This window comes from Populus euphratica, unplaced genomic scaffold (genome assembly GCF_000495115.2).
Source record: "Populus euphratica unplaced genomic scaffold, PopEup_1.0 scaffold2280.1, whole genome shotgun sequence".
Taxonomy (NCBI): domain Eukaryota; kingdom Viridiplantae; phylum Streptophyta; class Magnoliopsida; order Malpighiales; family Salicaceae; genus Populus; species Populus euphratica.
Window position 1 is genome coordinate 4,272 of NW_011502112.1, and position 8,225 is coordinate 12,496.

The 8,225-nt window shown below is 33.8% G+C and overlaps 2 protein-coding genes across 3 annotated transcripts; one reads left to right on the forward strand and one right to left on the reverse strand.

The window, feature by feature from the left end:
* The first annotated feature begins 691 nt into the window (after positions 1-691).
* Positions 692-3,102, forward strand: LOC105118846 (uncharacterized). The gene is made up of 5 exons (XM_011016897.1): positions 692-843; positions 1,016-1,151; positions 1,587-1,680; positions 2,516-2,596; positions 2,695-3,102. Exons 1-5 carry the CDS (start codon positions 807-809, stop codon positions 2,830-2,832), a joined length of 486 nt encoding a protein of 161 aa, XP_011015199.1. The 5' UTR covers positions 692-806; the 3' UTR covers positions 2,833-3,102.
* Positions 3,103-3,806: 704 nt separating this feature from the next.
* LOC105118847 (alcohol dehydrogenase-like 1) lies at positions 3,807-6,152 on the reverse strand. Of its 2 annotated transcripts, none has more exons than XM_011016898.1 (7): positions 5,971-6,152; positions 5,716-5,897; positions 5,581-5,618; positions 5,064-5,466; positions 4,714-4,953; positions 4,395-4,550; positions 3,807-4,211 (listed from the first exon to the last, which is right to left on the reverse strand). In XM_011016898.1, the coding sequence occupies exons 1-7, from the start codon at positions 6,008-6,010 to the stop codon at positions 4,101-4,103; spliced, it is 1,170 nt and encodes a 389-aa protein (XP_011015200.1). In that variant the 5' UTR covers positions 6,011-6,152; the 3' UTR covers positions 3,807-4,100. The 2 variants fall into 2 exon arrangements, with proteins under 2 accessions (XP_011015200.1, XP_011015201.1); XM_011016899.1 differs by having other exon boundaries at positions 5,716-5,864; positions 5,971-6,151.
* Between the last annotated feature and the right edge of the window lie 2,073 nt (positions 6,153-8,225).

Below are 8,225 nucleotides of genomic sequence, written 5' to 3' on the forward strand. Positions count from 1 at the left end.
AGCTTGTTAATGCTAACTAAAAACTAAACAAGAAAGTTGAGAAATATATGCATATTAATATGTCAAATCTCATATCACAATTATATATTCAATTAGGTTTATTAACTTTATTTTTTAAAATTAATTTTTTATTTAATTAAATAATAATAAAAATAAACAATTATACACATAAGTGATTGAATAAAATTCAATTACAAAAATTATTATATTGGGTTGTATCAAAAGATCGTTTAAAAAATGTTACAACCTTATTTGAATACTAGGTAAAAATTAAATTAATTACTTTTAATTAGTTTCATTAAAATTAAATAGATGTTAGGTTGTGCATGCCACTCATGTATTTAACTAATCTATCTTAATTAATTTAAATTTAAATCAAAAGGAAAAAAAGATAAAAGTTAAACAAGGATCAGGTCTCTAGGTCTGACCTAATAATAAAAAAGGCCATGTGTGCAGAGCTGCAAGATCAAACTCACTCGCTATAGCCAACTTGTTTCTTAATAGAATATATATTCAATCAATATGATAATTGATTGTTTGTTTTTTTTTGGGTTTCCTTTGAGATGACTATATTCACAAAAATGGCTTATGATACGGTGTAATTACAAGGATATAATTGGAAATTAACGCGGTGCTTGAAAACAGAAGAGCTAATCTAGCAGAGCGAATTAAGAACCAGCGGTGAGCATTCTTCTTCTTCTTCATTTTGGGCTTAAATAGCAGCGCGTTACATTAAATTAATTCACACTTTCAATCTTCTAAAAACGATTTGTTACTTCCTTTTCTCTCTTGACTATTAGATCTCCATGGCTACTTCTGTTGCTCCTGTTTCAATCTCATCAGGTATAAATATAACTTCTTCCTTCTCTTCCTTTTAGTTCGTAAAGGTTTTTTTTTTTTTTTTTTCTTGAACGTATAATCTTCCATGGAGTATTATTATTCAATGTTTTTGATTATCACAATTGAAGTGCGAGGAGAGAATCCTGAGAGTTTGTTTAATTTTGGGTGCATGTAGGTGGATCTCAACTTAAGGCACGTCCCCTTTGGTCGACAAAATCCATTTCACTTGCCAAATCTCCAAGACTGGCAGTTGGAAGGAAATCAAACCCAGTGGGAACCAGCCCCAAGATGGCAGTTCGTGCCCAATACAAGTATGCTTGTTGTTCTTGATTCCCACATCCATATTATTTGATAGCACAAACTGATAAGCCTTTTGAAAAATAGCCATAATGTTGGTATCCCTATTTCATGCCAATAAATGCACGAATATGCTCATTTCCAACTGGGAGTTAAATGTGTTTGCCTGCATTTTGAGGGTGAAATTTTCGCTTACGAAGTTGTTACGATTAGAGGGTTGTTGACTCAATTAGATCAGATCTCTGATATCCATTCTAACTCGGATGAATTGAACCCCATTTACATCCATCTCATTTTTCTTATCTGAGCCGAGCCCCTGGTTTTGTCTATTAATCATTTATGATGTTGATTCGTTTCTCCCTTAGGCAGCTGTTGTTTAAAGTAGCCCAGCACTCTTTCGTTGTAACTCATCATCATGATCTTCTTTTGTTTCTCTCTGTTATATGCAGTGATGGTAGCAGCGGTGGTGGCGGTGATTTTGTAGCTGGTTTTCTTTTAGGAGGTGCTGTATTCGGAACTGTGGCATATATTTTTGCTCCTCAGGTGATTAGATTTCTTGCCTTTAAATAATTTTGGGCCACAAAGTACTTGAATGATTCGTATAAGGGACCTAAAATGTTGGCTATTCATTGAAATAAATCATCCTGCATGTCTCAAGTTGCGCAAGCTTTGCACAACAATTGGTAAGAACATGTTGCATCTGGTCCAGTAGGGCTCTGGATGTCTAAATGGAAGTAGTTGAATGTTCAATATTCATGCTTCTCAAAAGGCCTTTGCTTGTTATGCAGATCTAACAGTAGAATCTGTATGGTTGCCTGTCCTTTTTTTTTCTTTCTTCATTTTACTTCTTGATAACAATGTATCCATAGCCTACTGACTACTATTGAAATTAAATAGCATCTCATACTTTGCATGGCATATATTCAGTATGCTTTATCTTGATATTATCTTTGCTCTGCTGTTTGCTAGCCTTTTATTGCTCCTATTCTCCATGGTCTGACACGGGCTCTTCCCTTACCTGCCTGTTAACTAATCTAATGATCATGGCAGAACATAATTTCAGTTCGTCATTAAATAAACTATCAGAGTATCACTAGTGTTACCTTATTTCATTACTTGTAGCTGTCTGTGTATATTGCTGTGATTTTTCTTTTATTTCCAGATGCTGCATGTCTCGCCATGATGACTCATTATTACTGAAGTTCTGTGCGTGAAGAAAAATTCTTCATATATACTTTATCAAATATATTGTTGTTGGATGGAACCAAATGCTCTTTGTTACTCTTGTTTGAGAAATGCTTATGGTTTATTACTCTTTTGAAGTATAGGGTGTTTCTAGTACGAGCTGGTTTCATGTTTGTTTCCTTGTATTGTTCAGATAAGAAGATCCCTGCTAAATGAAGATGAATACGGATTTCGGAGGGCCAAGCGGCCAATATACTATGATGAAGGTTTAGAGGTAATTATATTTTATTCATCATGCATCTTTTCTGCTTGTTGGATAGCTATGAGAGAAATTTAACATTGGACATCCTTCCTTTTTCTGGAAAAAAGCAGAAGACCAGGAAGACCTTGAATGCAAAAATCAGCCAACTGAATTCTGCTATTGACAAAGTATCTTCTCGTCTGAGAGGTGGCAATAATTCTCCTCCTATGCCTCTTGAAGCTGATCCGGAGATGGAAGCTACAATGTGAGATTCGTTTCTGTTTGTTCATAATAATTTCTGAGACCATGTAATGTTCAAAGATCAGCATGAACCATGTGTTTTTTTTGCCATTACTGTTGATTAAAGGTTGCTTTTTGTGATGAACGATGTAGTTAGCTGTTTTAATGGTCTAAAAGTTTAGGGATTATGTTTGAAAGCCATATAAACAGCATTCTACAGCTGCTTTAGACATTTTTTTTCTGTCCGTTCTCTTCTGATCAATGCTAGAACGAGTTCAAAATTCTTGTTTACAAGACCAGATGACCTCTTTTATTGAGCTGTGACAGCATCACGGATCTTTGAATTGATCCTCAGGAATCATTTTCATATCTGTGATTGCACCATGCTGATTTTTTCTTTCTGGTTTTGTCCTGTTTATTCAATTGGTGCCCGGATTCTTGGTGTCCATGTTGAGCCCTGGTTTTAAGTCTTAACAAAATATTTATGTATGAACTGCTACAAAAGGATGCTGGTAGGATGATATAAAGTGGTCCTGAACTTCCAGTCAGTCTGTTTCCTTGACAATCGTCAAATCTCGACTTTAGTATTCAGAAGTTCGTGTAAATTTATTGGTTATGAGGTGTATGTGATAATTGACTGCTCAACTTCACATTACATGTACACACCATTGACTGAAGATTTTACCATATGATTGGGGCTTTAAGAGATAGGACCACGTGGGTTTTATGCATACTTTGGTTGTTTCGAGGTCATTGACGGATTGAATGCCGGATTCCTCCTATCCCAGTAATCTAAAAGGCAAGCGTTTGGTAGCGTTGCTGTTTTTTGTTTTTAAATTTTTGAAAATAGTTTTTAACAGAGAACAGAAGATACAGAGTAAACTAACAAGAAGGAAAAACGCAAGATATTTTTGTATATTATTTCTGTGTAGCTGCTGATGCTTGAGGGTGTTTGGGAAAACTAAGTAGCAAAGTTTCAGAAAAGGAAAACTGGCAAGAACTATATACTATCACTTTTAGAGCGCCCGCCAAATCAAAATTACTTTTTCACCAACTTCAACAAATTATGCCCGAATTGTTCTTGAGAAGTAGCAAAGCTTGAAACTATTAGATCCATCGATATTCAGTACTCGGGCATACATTTTGCTAGACTTCATGAGCCCCCCCACAAGGCATAAATAATACAGGAAGCATGTTTTCCAATCCTGGCAACTTTATTTCAGATGCTGTTTTATGAGCTTTTTTTTTTTACTTTAAGACATAAACATGGCCAGGCTTTATTAGCAGCTTTAATCAATCAAATCTTGATGAGCACCTTCACACAATCTGGTTGCTTTAACAGCTCAAATGCTTTCTCGATATCTTGTAATGTAACTTCATGAGTCAAGAGTTCATCAAGATCGAATTCCTGTCAGAAATTAAGCAGACCCGCCATCAGTTTCTCTTAATTCATGGAGTTCCTCATTCCAGTGGCATGCTATTGTCAAGTAAGGTAAATGAGTTTATTCTTTTCTTTAAAAAAAATAGGGGGCACCTTTCATTTTCTTCAATTAATACATTCATTCCACATGCTAATTTGACAAGGACATACCTTATTTTTGCATTTCTCCATGAGGATGGGAAGGTCAGATTTTACTTTGAGCCCTCCAAAAATGGACCCCTTTAGGGTTCTTCCACTCAAAAGAGGAAAGTAATCGATCTTTACGCTGTTGATTCCTCCGCCTATAACAATTGTTTTTCCTTTTCCCTAACAACCAGCATCAACGGAGAAACTCTTAATGAATGGTGGTTTCCCGAACATCACAAATCGAGTTAGAATATGATTAGCTGATTTTACTGCTTTCTTGTGGCAGAACAAAACAGAGCATGGGTTAGAAGAGGAGAGGGATTGTGGGCATGCATATATATACCTCTTTTGTCGCTTGGATGGCTTGATTAATCAAGGACTCGGCGCCAACGCACTCAAAGCAATAATCCACTCCCATTCCACCAGTCAGGTCTTTTATCATTTGTGAAATAGATTTATCCGAACACTCATCAGGGTTAATGAAATCGGTCATTCCAAAAGCTAGGCCCTTGTCTTTTTTCATGCTATTCTTATCAACGCCGATTATCTTAGCTGCCCCTAGCATTCGAGCTCCTTCTGTGACCTGCATTTACAGAGATTTTTGAGAGACAAATAAGGGCATCAGCAAAATATTCTACACCCTCTTCTTTTTTTCTCAAGGAAAGGAAAGGAAAGGAAAAGAACAAAACAAACCCCGAGTCCAACAGCACCAAGGCCTAAAACAGCCACAGTTGATCCCATTTTAACCTGAGCTTCCTTCCAAGCTGCTCCAAATCCAGTTGAAAATCCACATGATAAAACACTGGCATGAGGCAGAGGTATGCTTGGATCGATCTTGTGTACATAATTGTAATCAATAACCATGTATTCGGACCAAGTGGAGCAAGTAAACATGTGATACAACTTCTGCCCTTTGATGGACATTCTTGAAGTTCCATCTGACATTAGACCACTACGGCTTAAAGGGTATGTCAGGCATAAATTGGTGTTCGCTGATGTACAATTCTCGCAGGCCTCACACTCTGCTAACATTGTCGGTATCACATAATCTCCTTCTTCAAGACCATTTACTTCATTCCCAAAGCTCTCCACCATTCTTCATTGGGAGTACAATTCAAGTTATTGTAAGATCAGCTATTTATTCATCAAAAGCTAGCTAGCCCAGCTTTTGGGTACTAGTTTTGATATATGTAGTAAATAGAGGGCTTACCCAACGCCTTCGTGGCCCAGTACTCGAGGAAAAACTGCCTGGAAAAGTAGATAAGATGGTGAAACAAAGTAAGCCGGAAAGATATTAATAATAATTATGCAAGGATGATCATGAAAATCAAGTAAATTGTATTACAACAGGATCTCCTTTGCGTCTGGCACGTAAGACATCAGTGTGACACAAGCTTGCATATAGCATCCTCACTCGAACTTCAGTTGATTTTGGGGGTTCTATTTGTATCTCTTCAACCTTCAATGGCTCCCCACATGCCCATATTACTGCCGCTGTCAGAAGAAGCCCAGATGGCAAGTTAACGACTGAAAGCAAAGGAATTATATTTCTGTGGCTACGCGCGCAACACACATGAAGCAAACTCATTCATCAGCATACCTTTACATGTTATAATCTGTGAGCTGCGGCTCTTCGACATTGCCGAGGAATGCTTATGCTCTGCAGGCAGCTAACAAATCTAATGTAGATAGAGAGAGAAGGGTAAAATGGGAGAACTCCTCCAGACCTCAACTGACCTTAATTTAGGATTCGGATTCCTCCCTCCTCCATTTGTATCTTATGCAATGTTACGGCAGTTGTTTTATTGTGTTTGAATTATTTTTTAAAATTATTTTTTATTTAAAAAATATTAAATTGATCTATTTTAATTGTTTTTAGAAGATGGTGATGTTTTAATATTAAAAATAAAAATATTTTAATATATTTTAAATTAAAAAATATTTTTTAAAAACACATCACAGTACAAAACACATAAATTATTCTTTGATTGAGAAAAATATTAAATTAATATTTTTTAAATATTTTTAGAAGTTATTGACATGTTAATATTAAAAATAAAAAATAATTAAAAAATATTTTAAATTGAAACTTCTAATATGAGCTTTCAATTAGTTTATGATAAAAGACGTGTGGGGTCTAAATTAACGAGACTGGAAACGATTCCTATATAAGAAAAAGGTTGTCTTTCTTGTTCAGGATACTTTGTCATAAAGAATAACAAGTTTACCAGTTTTGTTGGATTATTTTATATTAATTTTGATTCTGTTTAATTTGGTTTAATTTTAGTATGATTTGGTTTTAATTTGATTATTTTATATTAAAAATAAAAAAAATTATATTATTTTTTTGAAGTTTTTATAGATTTTCTAATAAGTTTGGTTTAAATCTAGTTTGAGTTTTTTTGATTTAGTTTAATTTTTTAGTTTTAAAATTATAAAACCGAATTAAATATTTTTTAAATATTTTAATTAGTTGAATTGATTTATTTTTTATTTTTTTATAATTTTCTCAATTTAATTAATTTTTTGATTTCTTCCTCAGCCCTAATTACAAACCTCATTTTTCATGCACCAAAATAGTTTAATAAATTCATCAGGAAATTAAAGGGAATCGTTCAAAACAGTGATGCTAACGTATGAAAACATTTAAATTGCGCTTTTATTTACAATTTATCACCTCATGATTGGCCCCAACACCGCATATATAAATTTCTTTTTTTTTTTTCCAGTATGAAAAATATGACAAACCAAGTTGCTCAATATCCCCATCAATATTAATGAACAGCTGGATTCAAAATTATTGGTGACCGAGCACCCACCACCACCACCAGCTGCCTTGTACATATCATTACACTAAAAATGTCATACACGATACCTGTGAAATTAATTAGTTCTTGCTTCTGTTGTCGGAATTAATATAGTATTATGTTATAGATCATTGCTCTGCCCACCACGTCACTTGTTGATGTTCAAGTTTTGTTGCGTTTAAGTTTAGTGACAAGACTGAAAGATTAATATCTTCTCCCAAATCCAGGAGTGTCGAAGTAATAAATAACCCGGCAAGACTGGGGTCGAACCACATGGAGGTTAATTATACAAATTATAAACAACAATTATAAAACAACAATAATAACAACAACAACAACAACAACAAGAATAATAATAATAATAATAGTAATAATACTAATAATAATAATAGTAATATTAATAATAATAATAGTAGTAGTAGTAGTAATAATAATAATAATAAAGAAAGAGAAGAAGAAGAAGATGATGATAACTTGGAAATAGATAATTAATGTAAGGATTAAACAATAATAATAACAAATGTCAAGGTTAGAGGTTCCACTAATGGTATATCAAACAAGTATAGTATAAACTCTTATTATTGAATTGGAAACCATACACAAAGGAGGTTCCAATCAGATTATATATTGTTAACATGATTACATTAGTCATCTTATTCAATTAATGCTAATACTTGTAAATCTCGTCAAGCATTCATGATTATAACTTATGTTAACAACAAATCAAGTTCCTTTCATAACTCAGGTGTCGGTTATACCATACATTATGGGCTATGAAAGTGCCAAGCATTTGTTGTACCAAGTGTTATACAACATAAATCAAGATTAGTCATTTAACAAGCAAAGTATTAAAGAGTGAACAAGATAACAAATATAAAACATGTTAGTATCAAACATTAAAGTCCATATTAAGTTTACATTATACTTATTCTCACACCATTAGTGTAACCTTTTCACCTTGACATAACTAACTTAACTAGACATAATGAAAGAAAGCAAAATAGATAAACAAAATAAGAACATAAAATTTAACTAAGTAAAGGAAAGG

Bases quoted from the DNA above. Each gene is read 5' to 3' on its own strand.
- LOC105118846 (XM_011016897.1), top strand. From the start codon at position 807: ATGGCTACTTCTGTTGCTCCTGTTTCAATCTCATCAG. The intron at 1,152-1,586 runs GTATGCTTGTTG...TGTTATATGCAG, and splicing joins GCAGTTCGTGCCCAATACAA to TGATGGTAGCAGCGGTGGTG. The intron at 2,597-2,694 runs GTAATTATATTT...GGAAAAAAGCAG, and splicing joins ACTATGATGAAGGTTTAGAG to AAGACCAGGAAGACCTTGAA.
- LOC105118847 (XM_011016898.1), bottom strand. From the start codon at position 6,010: ATGTCGAAGAGCCGCAGCTCACAGATTATAACATGTAAAG. The intron at 5,898-5,970 runs GTATGCTGATGA...CTTTGCTTTCAG, and splicing joins ACAGATTATAACATGTAAAG to TCGTTAACTTGCCATCTGGG. The intron at 5,619-5,715 runs GTAATACAATTT...CTACTTTTCCAG, and splicing joins GACGCAAAGGAGATCCTGTT to GCAGTTTTTCCTCGAGTACT.